Raw genomic sequence first — 17,522 nt, forward strand, 5'->3', positions numbered from 1 at the left:
GAACCTTCAGGACATAATTAAAATCAACATACCAGGGGTAAACTGATGGAAAATGTCACTCAACATAAGGAAAACAGGGGTGTTTATTTATACACATGATTTTCATTTGCATATTTGGAATTTAGCTCATGTATGCAAATTATAGATGTATCAAAGTCTGTAATTATTGAGGGGAAGGGGAAAGGAAAGAAAGGAAAGGAAAAACTATGAGAAAAGAAAAAAATGGAAATGAAGTCTATGTAAATAGGGAAGGGTGGAGGGGGTGAAGGGCGCACAGGTAATGGGTAAAAAATAAGAACCAAGATACATCATGTACAGGTACAAGCACCCAATGATAAATGTAAACATATTGTATACCTGAAATGTACCAATAAAAGAACTTAAGAATAAAGAAAGTCTGTAATTATTGCTTATGGATATAATGCTCAAAAATAACTCTCAAAGTCATATTCTTATTCTTTGGGATGCCATAGAAATTCTCCATGGTGTTTAGCCCAAGATCTTAGATTTGTGTAACTTACTTTAAAGGTATTTATGGGTTTATAGGTTTTATAGATATTTATTGCTCTCTCTTAAGCAACATCTATGAAGAAGTCATACAAGACAAGAATTGGCATATAATATAGAATTCATAATCTTTTATCATAAATCTTCTAAGACATGGCTTATTTATATAAGGAGGTCAGAGAGAAAAAGTCCAAAGATGACATTTATCACACAAAGTTGACTAGAGAAAAACTGAAGCTACAGGTCAGAGCTGGAGTATTAAATTCTGGATTTAACTAAGATGTTTTTGAAAGAATTATAAAATGTTCAAGAATAGGGAGACTAGGGCTTCACTTCAATAAGGAAAAGGAGGGTAATACTTAAAAAGTGAGTATAAGAAAGCAGTTCTCTTGAATATTCTTAACTTGTAGGAGCAAGAAACTTTCTATGGGTGGAGGAAGGTTTAGATGGCCTGGGATTTACAGGTTCTTGCAAGGGTTAGGCAGAAATAGAAAGCCTAGGTCAATGCCATCTGACAAGGGACAGTATTAAATAGGACCATGACTGTCCACAGGCTCATGTAGCCTGTGTCTTCTCACCATCTCCCAGACCCTGTGCACCTCCAAACCTCCCAGACTAAATCCTAAACAATAAAACAGCTATGTCTTCTACTTCTGTACCAGTGCCTTGCTTTCCCTTCCTCTGGGCCCCATCCACCATTTCCCCTCCAGGGCCTCTATCTTCGTCTTCCCCCTGCCTACCCTCTTCTTCATTTCCTTCTCCCCTTTTTGTCACTCCTCTTTCTTCTCCCTGGCCTCCTTGCTGTTTTGCTTTCCTCTATCCTTCTCTTCACTCCAACCTCAGATCAACTTTCTGTCCTCTTCTGTGTCCTCGACCCTGCTGTAATTCTTAATGAAATTCATTTCAGGAAGCCTGCTGATTGGATCCATGACAAGGGTATAATTTACAGGAGCAGCTGGGCCCTCCTGACACAGGACATGCCTCTCATTCTTTCTCAATATGTTCCCTTTCCAGTTCTGCTCCACCTTAGCTCTCTTTATTCTCCTGCTTTTGTTGGAGGACATCTGTTGGGAATTCCTTAGACTTCACAGTACTCCTAGTTTTCTCCCATTGTCTTTTTGGAAAGGGAAGGATCTCATTTTCTTTAAGTGTATATCAGAATTTACTACATCTTTGTAATTAGAGGATTTACCAATGGATCTCCTTAATTCCTAGATCAGGATCTCATTCTCTCTCCCTTGCAAAATCATATCCAGTGGATCAAAGTCCACTGGCTTCCCATTCTTTCCATGTCCCCATCAGGATTAGGCTTAGCCTTTGTGGTATAGTATATATTTATTCAAATCTCCTGTTTCCTGATCTCTAAAGTTAGGAGGTTTTATATTTATTAGATTTTTTTCTTTTTCTATCTGTGGGTCTCAACTATAATTTTTAATGATAATGACTTTTAGATGTTTTGTAACTTTAAAGAAGGAAAAGTAGATTTTCCTAAAGAAAATAAAGAGAATTTGCATACACACAAGAAAAACACCCTTTTGTTTTTGAGCCTAAGCCTGAACACATATGATTTCCAATAGCTGGCTATCTGTTTCAGTCTCTCAGTCTGTCTATCTGTCTATCTATATTCATAAAGCTTATGTTGAAAAATGAAGTATTTAGGAAACTTCGTCAATATTCTTTGAATATCATTCCTTTCAAGATCTGGCTCACCTTGATAGCTGGTGGATGGGAATAACCCTTTTTATACTCAAACTCTATGGGCCACCTAAAAGTTAAACTTTCCTATCAGTGTCCTTTATTTGTTTGCATTTCATCACAGGATAGTGCTTAACTTCATGGACTTTAGAGATAGAGGGCCTACTTTTAAATTCCAGTTTTAGTGTTTGACTATTGGTAAATTACTCATAGTTTTCTACACTTTATTTCATCAGTTATAAAATAGGGAAGTAATTTTCAACTATTGTCACAAAATATTTTCAAAGATTAAAGCCGATAATGCTCTTTATGTGTCAAATAAATTATGCATCTCTTGAAGATAGGTAACATATCGGTATGTGTGGAAAGGTGTGATAAATTTCCCCAGTCATCTATAATAAAAGGTTAAAAAGAGAAAAAACATAACAACTGGTTTTCTTTTCTTTTTTGGCACCAGAGATCGAACTCCAGACTTTGCGATTGCATGGCAGGCGTCCGAACCACTGAGCTAAATCCCCAGCCCAACAACTGGTTTTAATCAAAGTTTTATATGACATGGGAGCCCTCACAAGGGCAGACCCAAAGACCCAGTGAAAACTGATTTTATTTGTAAATTTAAAAAGAATTGACAGTATGTAGAAATGTGATTGGGCAAAAAAGGGTATGGTCTAAGGACAGTGTCCTGAGAAGAAAATGTGGCAAGTCTTATCTGTGTAAATTCTTCTTGTCCTCTCTGTGTAGCATTCTTCCTCCCAGCTATAGGGCAGGATCCCTCTGCAGTGACAGTCTCCAGTGAAAAAGCTGAGGTGATCTTTCTAAGTCACCTAAGCTGGCTTTGAGGGAAAGGCTCTCTAGTGCCTATGGGCAACCTTCTGGAAGAAGAACTTTGGTTTCTATGATTCACTTCAGGGAAGAAGGGAGAAGATGCAAGTGAGCAGAAGGGTCAAGGAGAAACTTTGCTTCTGAGGCCTTCTTTCAGTTCAGGATACTTAGCATGCCAAAGAGTCATACTTTATAGTATCTTACCCCCAACACATTCTTTCTCAAATATAAAACAAGTTGGGGCTGGGGATTTAGCTCAGTGGTTTTGCTGCCTGCTGTGAAAGTGCAAGGACCCGAGTTCAATCACCGGTACAAAAAAAATAAAGAAATAAATAAAACAAGTTAACACAGAATGCCTGAGATAAACATTCAAATATGTGGAGCATATTTTTATACGTTTAAAGCACTGATAATTGGTAGTCAAATATGAATAAATACAGGCATATTATGAGGTCTTAGGTGGTGTTCTTTTAGCTGCACTAAATCTCATTCAAAGTTTTACAAAAAGAAAGCTAATAAATAATTACTGAAGAGGCAAAAATTTGATTTATAATATAACTTAAATATATTGTAAATATGTAGTTAAGCTGGCTGAATGTAAAAACAGTGCTTACAAAATAGGCATTTAACATTACTTGTTAAAAAAAATCTGTGGTACCCTTAGAATAACTACCTCATCCTAATTCCTAGTAAAGTGTAAATTTTCTGGAAGTAGGAAAGGGCATTTGGAGTGAATGTACAGCTTGAAGCATTCACTTTATGAGTTAATGCATTTGCAACAGACTTCTGAGAGAGGTTACATATTGCTTAGGTTGCAAAAGAAAAAAGAAAAGGAGTGAGGAGTAAAGGCCCATTGAGTACTCTTGAAACTCTTCATGGGTTTCTAAGCTTCCTTTTCCCTCTTAATAGACCATCCTTCCCAGCTAGCATCATCCTTTGCAAATGATACAAAAATGTTCTGTGTTAAGGCTCAGAGGTATAGAATAATTTATTTTGAAGGCTGGATGGAAATATAGTCAAGACCCTTTTAACAGCAACGTTTTGCTCTTTATCTGAGTTATTTACTTTAGTTTTCTTGCTTACTGCATTTTCATGCTGTTCCATTTACCACCCTCAATACCATAATACTGATACTGGGCCGTATAGAGGAGTATGATCCTACCTATATGGGTTTCTCTAAAACACTGTCTGAGTATTGTAGGGTATTTTCCTTCTAGTGTCAAAGCCGGGAACTCGTGGTTTTCCTCTGAGTGTTTTTAAGGGGACACTAGCTTGTAACATTTGAGACCAGAAAGAAATCTTTATAATATATATTCTGTTCTTAGATTTTCTTAGTCTTAAAGAAAAACTGCTATTAATATATTATATAAAATACGTAGTTAATTAATAATTGTTTCCTTTCTGTGTGGGCCCATTTAAATAGGGCCCTGAACAGCAAACAATTCAATTAGTTTTCAATTAAATACACTCACGTACCTTTGTGAAATGTACTGCCTAACTTTTTGATGTATTCAAGAGGAAAAAACGATTTTTTCAGTAAGTGTGGTAATTAAGGAGGTCTTTATTCTTTATTTTTAAGATACTCACTGGAGGTCATTGCAACTAATCATTTTAATTTAAAGAAAAAAATTGGTAACACCTCCCCAAACTATACGTTAATCATTTTGCAGTTGAAATTGGGTTTTATATTTATTATTTCAGTCATTCTAGAAAGCTTTGATGTTGCATCAATTTTTTTTTCACTGCGGTCTTTAATCTTTAATTAAATGTAATTGACCGGAAGATTTGGGAGCTTGTTTGTCCAGTAGGCATTAGGTATCTATCAAATCAAATTGGACTGAAGCAACGTGCAGAATTTATGAACAAGATTTTTACCAGGCTCCTTTGGAAAATCTCACAATGACGCTACTAGTGACGTCGGTTTGTTAGTACAGAGTTTGGTTAATTAAGAGGAATTGTATTGGAATAAAGCGGGGAGGCAACAAATGAGAATGGCAGAAGGAGCCTGCCCAGCCTCCTCCCCTCCTCCCTCCTCTGGAGGCTCGCGCACTCCGGAGCAGCAGGTTCCTACAAGTGCTAGGCGAAGTGAGGCGCAGCGCTACGCCTGGGCGTTCCCATTCGGGACAGCTGGCTGTTTGCAGTCTGCAAACACCTGGCTTGGTGCTAGGGGGCCTTAGAGACTTCTCCCTGTCACTGGTCGGCGAGCTAGCAGGCAGTAGGCTCTAAGGTCCGGAGGGTTTCCTGTGTGTCAGCAACTTCACTTTGGAGATAGCTGGCGGAAGAGCGAAAGTGCACTCGCGGGCCAATCGCTCGCCAACAGCCACCGCTGAACAAGCGCAGCCCTCGCTCTCGCCACTACCTCGAATAGCAGCGGCGGGGCCGAGACTGAGCGTACCTCAGCGCACCTAAGCCTAGCTCCCCAGAAGGCGCCTCGACCCCGGTGGCGCCCTCCGGAGCGCAGAGAGCGTCCCTGGTGAGCTCTGCGGAGCACGCCCCTCGCCTGCAGAGCACGCCCCTCGCCTCAGGAGCAGCGCAGGACTCTCACGGGCGCCCAGGCTCCGCCCACCCCACCGGGTGCCGGGCTCTCCCGCCCGCCCCCAGCACTCGGGACTAAGCTGGGTCTCCGCGAGCGCCTCGACTGCACAGACAGCAAACGGGAAGAAACCTAGAAGCACACGGGGCTGCGGCCACGCGCACTCCGATGGCCCTCGGTGGTTGAACTCTGGAGGAGACAGGGGCCGGGAAGAAGCGACGCGGAGCCACGAAGCCCAGCTCCTCGCTTGCAAGGTAGAAAAGGAAGATGCCCAAGCGACGTTGATCTCTGGCAGAAGTAAAGTGGGCTGCGCCCTCTTCTCGCTGGACCACAGCCGAGTGAGTCTGGCGTGATCTAGCTGCGCGCACCAGGCGTGCTCTGCAGCGCGGACCTGCGGACCCTCGGGAAAGCGCAGTTGGAAAGTTGTCAGTGCCCTGCGCGCCCTGTTGTGTAACCTCTGCGCGGCCAGCCAGACGGGGAAGTTGCCGGCACGCCCGCCAGCCTGGTTCAGTCTCGGATCCGGGCGGATTTCATGGCCCGCGGTGAACGAGCGCCTGAAGCCGGCGTGGGCGAGCCCCCGCGCGCCCCCTTCCGCGGGGATACCCCGCGCCCCAGCCCTTCCTCTCGCCGGCTTTTCCGATGCTCGCTGAGTCCGGTGCCATCGCCGACCTCTCGCCGCCGCTCGCCCTTCGGACCTGCTGCCTAAGCCGGGGAGGAGAGAATGACCGAGGTGCTGTGGCCGGCCGTCCCCAACGGGACGGACGCTGCCTTACTGGCCGGCCCGGGCTTGCCCTGGGGAAATGGCACAGCCGCCTCCACCGCAGACGCTGGCTCCACCTTCAGATGTGCCTTGACCAAGACAGGCTTCCAGTTCTACTACCTGCCGGCCGTCTACATCCTGGTGTTCATCGTTGGCTTTCTGGGCAACAGCGTGGCCATCTGGATGTTTGTTTTCCACATGAAACCTTGGAGCGGCATCTCCGTGTACATGTTCAACTTGGCTCTGGCCGACTTCTTGTACGTGCTGACTCTGCCAGCCCTCATCTTCTACTACTTCAACAAGACGGACTGGATCTTTGGGGATGCCATGTGCAAGCTGCAGAGGTTCATCTTCCATGTGAACCTTTATGGCAGTATCTTGTTCCTGACCTGCATCAGCGCGCACAGGTACAGCGGCGTGGTGTATCCGCTCAAGTCCCTGGGCAGGCTGAAGAAGAAGAACGCCGTCTATATCAGCGTGCTGGTGTGGCTCATCGTGGTGGTGGCGATCTCCCCCATCCTATTCTACTCGGGAACTGGGGTACGGAAAAACAAAACCATCACCTGCTATGACACCACCTCAGATGAGTATCTGCGAAGTTATTTCATCTACAGCATGTGCACCACCGTGGCCATGTTCTGTGTCCCCTTGGTACTGATACTGGGCTGTTACGGATTAATTGTGAGAGCTTTGATTTACAAAGACCTGGACAATTCGCCTCTTAGGAGGAAATCCATTTACCTGGTGATTATTGTACTGACTGTTTTTGCTGTATCTTATATCCCTTTCCATGTGATGAAAACCATGAACTTGAGAGCTCGGCTAGATTTTCAGACCCGAGAAATGTGTGCTTTCAATGACAGGGTTTATGCCACTTACCAGGTGACAAGAGGTCTAGCAAGTCTCAACAGCTGTGTGGACCCTATTCTGTATTTCTTGGCTGGTGATACTTTTAGAAGGAGACTCTCCCGAGCAACCAGGAAAGCTTCCAGAAGAAGTGAGGCAAATTTGCAATCCAAGAGTGAAGACATGACCCTCAATATTTTATCTGAGTTCAAGCAAAATGGAGATACAAGCTTGTGAAGGCACAAGAATCCCCAAACACCTCACTTTGTAACATGGTAGGATGCTTAACAGAGCCAAGTACTTTTCTCCTCTTTGAGTTGCTAGTAAGGTTATAAAAAATCAAAACAAGAGAGCAGTGAATTAAAAAAAATATATAGAAGCAAAAGTGCCCACATCCACACTTGGCTGTTTGGGTTTGTCTTCAGTCTCCCTTTTGACTGTCTAATAAAACAATACTACGTAGATAAATATTTACTTTCTTTTCTGCCTTTAAATTTTACAAGCTTTTGTAAAGTGTGTGTGCACATGAGTACTGAAGCTATTTTGATATGGATAATTTCTCAAAAAAGACTAGCCACCTGAAACTTGAATTTTTTAATTTTCCCAGGCTTTATCATTTCTAATGAACCATGGCATGAATTAGAAATCCATATTCTTAAAATATTTACTATAGGATATTAAAGTTCATTCAATAAAGAATGAACAGATCTCTGAGCTGAATGTCTTTTCTCAGTTCCTTGCAAGCATAAATGGTAGCTGACTGCATTTCTTTAGGGAATTGAATAGAAAAGTAAAGTCAGTAAACATAAAAGCCAGGAAATGATAATTTTCTAGTTATTTCTGGAAAACCATTACTACACATTGGGTGCTAAATGTTGATGGTGGAAGCCGGCATATATAATCTAACTGGAAGATGCAATAAAGGTGTCATAGTGCATCTATTTTCCTTGTGAGCACCATGAACCTGTTAGACTTCCTGAGATAAGAGCATTTACTTGTACTGCTGTTGTGCAAGACCTTAGGACTTTGTGTTCCAAGACAAGGGCTCACTCACATCTGTAAAAGCAGTTTTACAAGACTCACAGTTAAGTTACAGACTACAGTTTGAGTGAAGTTGAATAATTGTTTTCAAATTGAGGGATGTGGGGCAGGAGAACAGTATTTTCGGAAGAGGTGTGGTTGGCATACATCCACAAGGCATAGCCTACAATGCAGTACTCTTAAATAGGTGAGGCAACTGGAGGTGGGTAGAAGGCCTTTTGGAATAATGTCTCTAAAATAGTGGAAAGTGATTCTTTTTGCTTCAAAGTGTTTAAAAAGTTAAATGGAATATGAAAAAAAAAAGAGGAGGCAGAATTTGTATAGGTTGTGTTGATAAAATGGGAAGCTGTAATCTGTTACCAAATCTTATATCCTAACACTTAAAGAAAAAGATACATGTATACGGAAAGAGAAATAGAGAAAATTAAAGAATCGTAGAACTGAAAAGTAAACTGCAACACATAATCAAACTACTAATAATTAAAGAGAAAAAGACTGGTCAGTATATTTTGTATTTGTTCTCTGCCAAGCATTAATGAAAGATTTGTAAAATATTTCTACAACCTTAATAATAATTTTCTTTTTTTCTTATTTTTATTGGTACATGTTTGCAGTACATAATGCTTGAACTTCTTATGTAGAGTCAGTACAAGTACCTGACACATCTTAATTCCTTGTTTCAGCCCCCTTCTTTCTCTCCTGCCCCTCTCCTTCCATCTTTAAATGATGGATTTCTAACCCTTAAAATAGTCAAATTTTTATATAATGAGAATAATGAAGAAATACAGTTACCACAAGTGACTGTTTAGTGTCAAAGAACTTTTAGTTGTGAAAGTTAGCCCTTATACAGTCATCATCAGAGTTTATAACTAATAGTCAAATAACTTGTTTGAAAGCATCTTATAATTTAAGAAATATGAGGTTGTAGCACTCTATGAGACATAAGAACAGGGAACTTGGGACTTGATAGCAGTTCTTGCAATGCCCAGATAGGTTGAATTTTTATGAGATATTCAGAGTTGCTTCAGCTTACTTAATCTCCAGCCACCAAGATCAATTTTTTAAAAAGCTGTATTTAGCCTTTTTGTACAGTGGCACTTTTTATATGTATATGTCTTAATGTATAAGATTATAGAAACCAAATCTAGAAGAAACCTCATACACTTCCACATTTTTGAGGTTTTCAAATTTCTCATGAAACTCATAACAATATTGTCTGTCTTTTAATCCTAAAAGACAAATTCTAAAACACATATTTACTGTATTAATCCTTTCACACATATGTTCAGTGAGACAAGATCAATATTGTTAAGCTGATCAAAATGAAGATTCCAGAGCCTGTACCATACTTGAACTCACAGCTTAATGGTACACATTTCTGTAACATTTCCTCATCATGTAATTTAGTTTCCTTCCTTTTAGGTCTTTGGACACTCACTCTGGTTTTTAGTATGTGTTAAATGCATGTTTCAGCTTCCAGAGAACTTCCTTTGGGACTGTGGGTCCAACTGGGAAGTGGACAGTGACTGGTCTTGCCCTTTTACTACTTGGCATGTTTTTTCCAAAGTGTTTCTTTTCTATTTCTTTTTTCCTTAGTACTCCGGATTACACCCAGGTGTTTGAGTATGTTAGGGACTCTACTGCTGAGCTACATCCCTATCCACAAAAGTGTTTTGCTTTTAGCTTTATATATCACAGCATGAGTAATGACATGTGAATCTATGCCACATAGTAATAAGAGTGACCTTTACAACTTCTTCCAGGCCAAGACAAGTATCTGGAGAGATCTGTTCTAATGGTGAAAACATATAGAGGGTCAGGATGAAGGAGTGATCTAGCAGCTCAAAAGCTGATTCATGCCAGTTGATGATGTAAGTATTAACTGTGAAGGCAGAAATCTCTTGAAATTTGGATAGAAGAAACAGCTAAAAACATTTTAGTACCAAGTTCAAGGGGTTTTTATTGCTTAGAAATCATGGTCTTTGACTCTTGAAAATTCAATATGTATTTACACTGAAATAAAAATGCAAACTAAGATGGAATATACCATGAAAGTCAGAATTCAGATTTAAAACCATGATGTGACAGCTGAGGCACCTGTGGGACTCCTGACTTTTTGAAGACCATTCTTCATTGATTGAAAGGATTGGATGACATCCATTTGTTGAGATTTAGGCAGTGTGGCAAAGACTCCTTGTAGACAGCGAGGAGGGCAACAAAATGTGCCACTGTTTTCTAGGACTCTTCAGTCTGGTCCTTGGCTAAATATGCTTGCAAGTTTCAGCAGTTGTGATGTGATAGGTCATAACCTGCAGTTCTTCTCTGTCTACTCATAGAGTATGCTAAGCTGTGGCTGGATGCTATAAATGTTACCACTTATCCCAGCTGGAATTCAACTAGTGACAATATTGAAAGATGCAACACTAAGTAGGACCTATTGAAGCTGTACCTTTTCTGGTCAAATTGTAACTATTGTAATAATATTTATTGAAGCTCACAGTCCTTCAATTGTACAGATTGAAATACTTTCTTGAAAGATCCAACATATTGATGTAAATTATATTTATTAAAGGTATAATATTAATATGTCACACTGGTATATTTTACCTAATATATGATGCATAGATAAAATGAGAGTTGTGTATCATGATGCCTTTCAAGTGTCAATATCTTGAAAGTTAAGTCTTTAGAATTTTGGGAGTTTAAAATATAAAAATCTGTTTCGTGATACAAGTGCTTAATTTTCCCTAGGAATATATTTGCATGTTTGCCTTTTTATTATGTCTTTCCACATAGACACAATATGGTATCAGATTATCATAAGAGTAATTGTGAATGTAAAGTATCTTAGCCAGACTGGGTCTGTATTGTCGACATTTTATATATATAGTAGAAAAGCTTATGTTGTCTTTTCAGTAGGTGTAGAATTTTGTCCTCAATTATGGTCAGAGCTTCCTCTCCCAAAGGCAAAAGTCTTCTTTTATATTCAGAGTTGATCTCTTACGGTTTAGAAGTCTACTAGTTTGGGCATTATAGATACAACATTAGAATTTAAGGACAAACTTTAGGGAGAAGAAGGGAGAAAAAAGCCAAATGGTTTAATCAGTTACTGTTGTTCAGTTCTGAAGTGTTTCTTCTTGAAGTGAAATAGTATAATCTTAATTCTTTTGAGATGGAGTTTTTAAGTAGCACACTACCCGAAAGTTCAACATTGCTATTGATTTTCATCTGTTTTCTTTGTTCAGTTGATAATTTTAATAACAAGTTTTTAGTGATAAATGTATTATGTGGCTGCTGAATTCTGTTACGGTTTTTTATTCTCTTGTACATTGTATTATATATGTCATCACAAATTAATATGAAGGTGAATATATGTTGCATCTAAAAATTTGTGAATTTGAATTATATTACATATTAGTGTTTTTGCAAAAATGTTTATTTTTATATTATCTGTGATTTTAATATAGATAATTGAATTAGATTTCTTTGTGAGTAGTAGTGCCATTGAATGAGTGGTATGAAACAGTGTTACTTGACATATTGAGCTTTCTCAGGTTTATCTAAATTGATGGTAGTTTAATGAAATCCAAACTAATTGTGCGTAATAGCTTTTAATAAAATGAAAGTACATTTCCTATAATAGCATAGTGTTGTTTGCATGCAAGAGTTTGTCTTGTACTGTGTGTTCATGTGTGTGTGTGTGTGTGCATGTGCATGCGTGCGTGTGTGTGTGTCTCTAAGGCATTGCAGCCAACTTTGTATCCACTATTTATAGTAACAACAGAGCTTCATAATCATGGACACTAGAACTGTACTTCATAGACAATAAAAGCTGAAAAAGATTCAATAAAACTATAAAACATGGCTTGATGACTTCTGTCTTATTAGTGTTACTATTCACAAGCTTCTCTGAATCTTGACCCATCATTGTATTACACAGTCTGGCAGGTAGTACAGCACACATTGAACTAACTCAGTATTTCTTACAGTGAAAAAAGGACTGTAAAAGCTATAAAAGAAGTTAAAAGAAAAGCCCCTGATGCTAGATAATTCATAAGATTTCATTACTTGATATTTAATTACCAGTAGATGTGTGATTTAATTCTTTCAAGGAAAATGTTGAATGCTACCTTAACATTTCTTCTCATACTGTGTTTAAAATGTTGACTATAATCGTTTCTCACTAGTGTTTAATCCATGAAAGTAGTCATGCTAATCATCTTTTGTTGTTTCTGTTAGCCTCAATTACTTGCTTTGTACAGGTGCATCTATATATATGATCTGGTGCTACTTAAATATAGTGTGTAATGGAAAGAAAGCATGAATAAAGCATCATCTTTTTATCTCATTGGTAAAGGTAAGTAAGTGTACAATGGTCCTGGGTGGAAGTGGGTGCTCTGTAACAAAATAATGTGAGTAGAAAATACAAATCTCTCGGAACTCTTATAACATGTCAATTTTTTTATTCATGAAGTTTATTGGGATATTTTAGGTGTACAATATGATGACATTCATCATTGAAAATTTGTACCTTTACATGATGTATCTTGGTCCTTATTTTTTCCCCATTCCCCTGCCCTCCCTTCAACCCCTCCACCTCTCCTTATTTACAAAGACTTTGTTTCCATTTTTTTCTTTTTCTCATATTTATTCCTTTTGCTTCTTTCCTGTCAATCAATATTAACTTGTTAATTACATGTACCGTGCAAACTTCACTGTTTGAAAATCCTTACTTATTAGCAGCAGCTTAGGTAGAGTTTTGCAGTATGTACATGAGTAAGGGGAGAGGATGTGTGTATTTAGTACATACATATTATGTAGATAATTATATTTTTGATTTAAAAGAACTTATCCTAAAACTTTGAATACTTCTTGATTTTCTAAATCACTTTAGGAATAGAATTTTTTCTCTCTAGAATAAAATATATATTCATATATTCTCTCTCTCTCTCTCTCTCTCTCTCTCTCCTCTCCTATACCCCCCACCTTAATGTAATAGAAAGTTTATACTTCCTTTTCAGGAGATTTATAATTTTGGTCCCACAGGTAGTTAGATCTTCCATTTTCAAATATAAAATGTTTTTCCTAAATTCAAAATAGAACTATTATGATTTAGCGATCTGATGGGATAGGGCACTACAGAAACAACAGATGTCACTAGAAATCCATGTTATTGTTAACACTGCTTACTTGTTTCATCCTGTAAGGTTGCAATGCTTTGGGCTGGGCCCTGCAGACTGCTGTCCTCAGCAGGCATGACTGCTGTGACAGAGCATCCTGTACAGTAACTGTGAAGGAGTCAGGCCTCAAATGAGCAACTGACAGAGCTGCAGCCCCACAAGAATGAAAATTGGGTAGGAGTAAGGCGAGGGGAGGGCAGAGGAGGCAGCAGATACTGCAGAGGGAAAAACATACTGCATATCTCTCTTGATAATTTGATGGGGGAAATCACCTTTTTGAAGGTGGGTAATCCTTGACAATGGACTAAAATAGAGACCTTGGAGATGATCCATTTAATTCCATCACTTTAGTTTGCAGTGAGAGCAAAATTTTCATTTGAAGATGGCTCAAGAAAAGAATGGATTAGCATGGTGAGTTGTAATCCCCCTCTTTATCAAAATGAAGCACAATAAATCAGAGACCATAACTCAGTAAGGATTATGATTTCATTTCAGACACATATACAACAAAATACACACAAGTTTCTATGTTCTTGTGTCCTAGGTTGTGGTGCACATTTTATTTTTATTGTGGACATGGTTTTAAACAAAAATTGAAGCTCTCTATTCTTGTACTTAGTAAAAGGTGTCATGAGGTGAAGCGAGAAAGGGATGAAAAGTTGTCTCTCAAAACTATATAAACATAAAAGTACTTTATTCCATGCATTCATTTAATCCTTTTTTTCTTTTAGTGTCATTTTATTCTGAAGATTCCATTCAGAATTCCTCCCAAAATTAAGGCAGCATTTAGTCTAAATCTCAAGATGGCTATTTGCATTTAAAGATAGTATCATTGAATGTCAGATTTGTGTAAATGTGAATAACATTTTTTACTATTTGTTGGGTTTGAACAATTAACAGCAAACATAAAACCTTCTCTTGTGTTTAAGAATATTAGTACTGCAGTCACAAAGCCTTAGGTTCAAATCCACCTTTACCATTCACTCCTTGTGTACTCTGGGCGAGTTATTTAAGCCTTCAAGGCTATGTGTTCCTCAACAACAAAATGGGAGTAATAGTATATAACTCATAGGATGGAGAAATTGAAATAAGATATACAACACAGCACACAATACATACTAGGTATGTCATTTTTGAATTGGAAAGAATTTTGCCGCTCCATATGCTGTTTTGTTGTGTTCTAAATTTCTGTTGTCTTCTTTCTTACTATGGAGGCTTTGTGAGTCTTTTAGAAATTCAGTTTGTGGGATTCATAGATTGTTTGGGTGCATTTAATATTGTTCTTTCAGAAACTACTGAATGTTTGAGATTGAATAAAAGCAAGTATTCAGCTTTTTTATGTGTTGCACTATGTTATGCCCTGTGTGGGACAAAGATGCATAAGATAAATTATGTCCAGCTAAAAATATATAAACAAGAAGCGTCCACTGACCTCCTTCGCTGGGCTTCACCTCTCAGATTCATGGTTTATTTTCACTCACCCTAGTCCAGTGTCTGGTCTTCAGTTTTTCAGATCCAGAAATGATCTGAGCAGTTCGTCTAGAGTTCACCAACCCTCAGAGACTGACTCACACCAGACAAACTGACAAAAGAATCACTGACCAGCAAGACTGCCAATTTTGAATATACAATGGCTGTATCCCAGTCATAATAACAGACATCTGTCTTTTTGTTCAAGCAGGATCTAATTATGTATCAGAAAGATGCCTGTGAGTTTAAAGTCAGAACAAAGATTGGTGATATTCTTGAAAAGCATTTCCAGTAAGAAACATCAGCTGAACAAATTGGCTGTCCCTGTAGATAATTGGCCTTGCTAATCAACATCTGTCTTTTACTTGATAATCAGCTTCTAACCAGCACTCTGCCTGCTTGGGACAGCCTTAAATAAGCACATGGTCTAAAACTTTCACATTGGTTTATTTTCTTTTAGAATTAGTCACCACCATCATTACCTCTTTGCATGATAATTATGTCTTACAAATGTCCTACCTAGTGAGTGTGAGAGAAAGAGGGTGGTAGGAAGGGTGGTAATGCGTTCTAGTTTGGAGATATTTAGGAGATATCCAGTTGGAAAGGTGCAGTATGTCATTGCAAATGCCATTCTAGAATTCCAGGTAGAGTCATAGCAAGATAGAGGTCTGAGAATTGAAAATTGGCAAATGATAGCTGTAACCAAGGAAGTAGATGCAATCACCCAGGGAGTGTATGAAGATAAAGAAGAAAATGACAGCAGCACAGAGCTATAAGCTGCGGCCCACAACAAGGGCGGACAGAAGAATACTGATTAGGAAAGAAGTGAAGTTTTAAAATCTAAGAAGGTGCCTGAGGAAATTAGGCTCAGAAAAGAATTTATAGAAGAGATAATTCTGTGTCATTTAGTGCAAAAGAGGACTATAAAGAGATTACGAAGGCTGGATGTTTTGGAGGACACACTTAAGCTACAAATAGTAATGATTACTGAAGAAATGTCTTGGTTAAGAAATGGAGGATGTAGCTTGAGGCAAAAGATTAGAAACAGAAAGAAGAAGGAATTTCTTGAAGATACTAGAGGAAGCAAGCTCCACACAGAAGTTGAGGTGAAAGGAAAGGCTAGTCTAGGGATGAAGCAGTGATGGTTATTAAAGCTGAAAGATAGGTCTTCAGACTGGAGGAGAGACATCATTGTAGCTCTAATACATATGACAGATCACTGAGTTACAGAAAGTATGTGGAAACCGTGTAAAGAAACCAATTTGAAATTTGGTAGATGAGAAGACTGATAATGAGTCCAGCTAGCAAGAATTAGTTGACTTTATTTTCAAAAGATAGATTCACATGGCATTTGAAAACTAATGTCAAGAAGCATTAAGGAGCCAGGAGAATGTCTGCCCCCTTTCTGGTTAACAACCATAGTGGTTAATGGTATCTACTGGGGAAAGGAGTGAGGGAAACATTTCACTTGGGCATTGTTGGCAAGTTTTGGTCAAGAAAACAGAAACTCCCTTTGGAAAGAATTATTTCTCCAGCATGGATAAAGGAATAAAAGAAGTCAGGACAGGGATACAAATCTGGACGTGAGAAGAAGAAAAATGAACTGAGTGAAATAAAAAAGATAATAGTTTGATTATCAACAAACTTACACTAGGGATATCATAGTAAATCATGGAGATAAAAGTTTTTAAAAGATCTTAAGATGGAAATAACTGATATTGCAGAAAGAACGTTCACAGTAAATTTTCTTCTAATTCAGACAGATTGTGTCCTCAGATGTATACAGCCAGGGAAAGGGAAATAAAATAGTTCCAGGCAGTGATTTGAGAACTTCTGTGTTAGTTTTAAAAATATAGCTGTAAACTCATTGATATTCTCTTTAGGAAGAGTTGGAGTCTATGTTACCACTTCTCGAATCCAGGAGGGTTTGTGACTATTTTGACCAATATGGCAAAATATTGCAGAAAGATGTAATGTGACTTCTGAGACTAGATCATAATATATCATATAGCCTTGTTTGTTGGAACATTGTATCTTGGAGCTCTTGAGCTCCCATAAACAGAGATGACTACCCCAAGTCCACAGGCTGTAAAAGTTACATGGAGAGATGAATTTTGGTTAAGACAAATGAAAGGAGAGTGTAGGGGACATCAGTGAGCCTCAACCATTCAAACCATACCAGGCAGATGTCATACATATGGATGAAGAAGACTGATCCAAACATGCAGCTGGTCCACTCACCAACAGCTACGTAAGTTTTCTTAGCTGAGGCCTTAAAAATCATGTAACAAAGACAAACTTTGCATAGTGAGATCTGTGTAAATCCTAACCCCCAAAATCTATGAAGACAATAATAATGTAACTATGAAGACATTAGTAATGTAACATTTGTATTTTATGCAAGCAAGTTTGTTATATAGCAATAGACAACTGGAACACCCAAGATAATCTATAGTTGGAGACGAAGATGTGGTGGTACTGGTCAATCTTCTTGCTCATTTGACTTCATGTAGGTGTGACCAGAGTAAGGGTGGAGGAGGTTGAAGATCTAGTTGATTTAGGAATATGTGATAAATTCCCAACCAGGGCTGATATTGAACTATATGCATAGGTACAGAATACTAGATGTTTGATCTAATGTATATCAGATTGATTGTTAGTGTTTAAA

At 38.6% G+C, this 17,522-nt stretch overlaps 1 protein-coding gene across 1 annotated transcript; it reads left to right on the top strand.

Annotated features, from left to right (window-relative positions):
- The first annotated feature begins 5,381 nt into the window (after positions 1–5,381).
- Positions 5,382–12,068, top strand: P2ry1 (purinergic receptor P2Y1). Its single transcript, XM_004834478.3, has 2 exons — positions 5,382–7,438; positions 9,968–12,068. Exon 1 carries the CDS (start codon positions 6,279–6,281, stop codon positions 7,398–7,400), a length of 1,122 nt encoding a protein of 373 aa, XP_004834535.1. The 5' UTR covers positions 5,382–6,278; the 3' UTR covers positions 7,401–7,438; positions 9,968–12,068.
- Positions 12,069–17,522: the final 5,454 nt, after the last annotated feature.

This window comes from Heterocephalus glaber, unplaced genomic scaffold, assembly GCF_053883595.1.
Source record: "Heterocephalus glaber isolate CG9 unplaced genomic scaffold, H.glaber_assembly_v1.0 deba00001504, whole genome shotgun sequence".
Lineage (NCBI taxonomy): Eukaryota > Metazoa > Chordata > Mammalia > Rodentia > Bathyergidae > Heterocephalus > Heterocephalus glaber.

What these genes read in the sequence shown, in the direction of transcription:
- P2ry1 (XM_004834478.3), top strand. Translation starts at nt 6,279, where the DNA reads ATGACCGAGGTGCTGTGGCCGGCCGTCCCCAACGGGACGGACGCTGCC.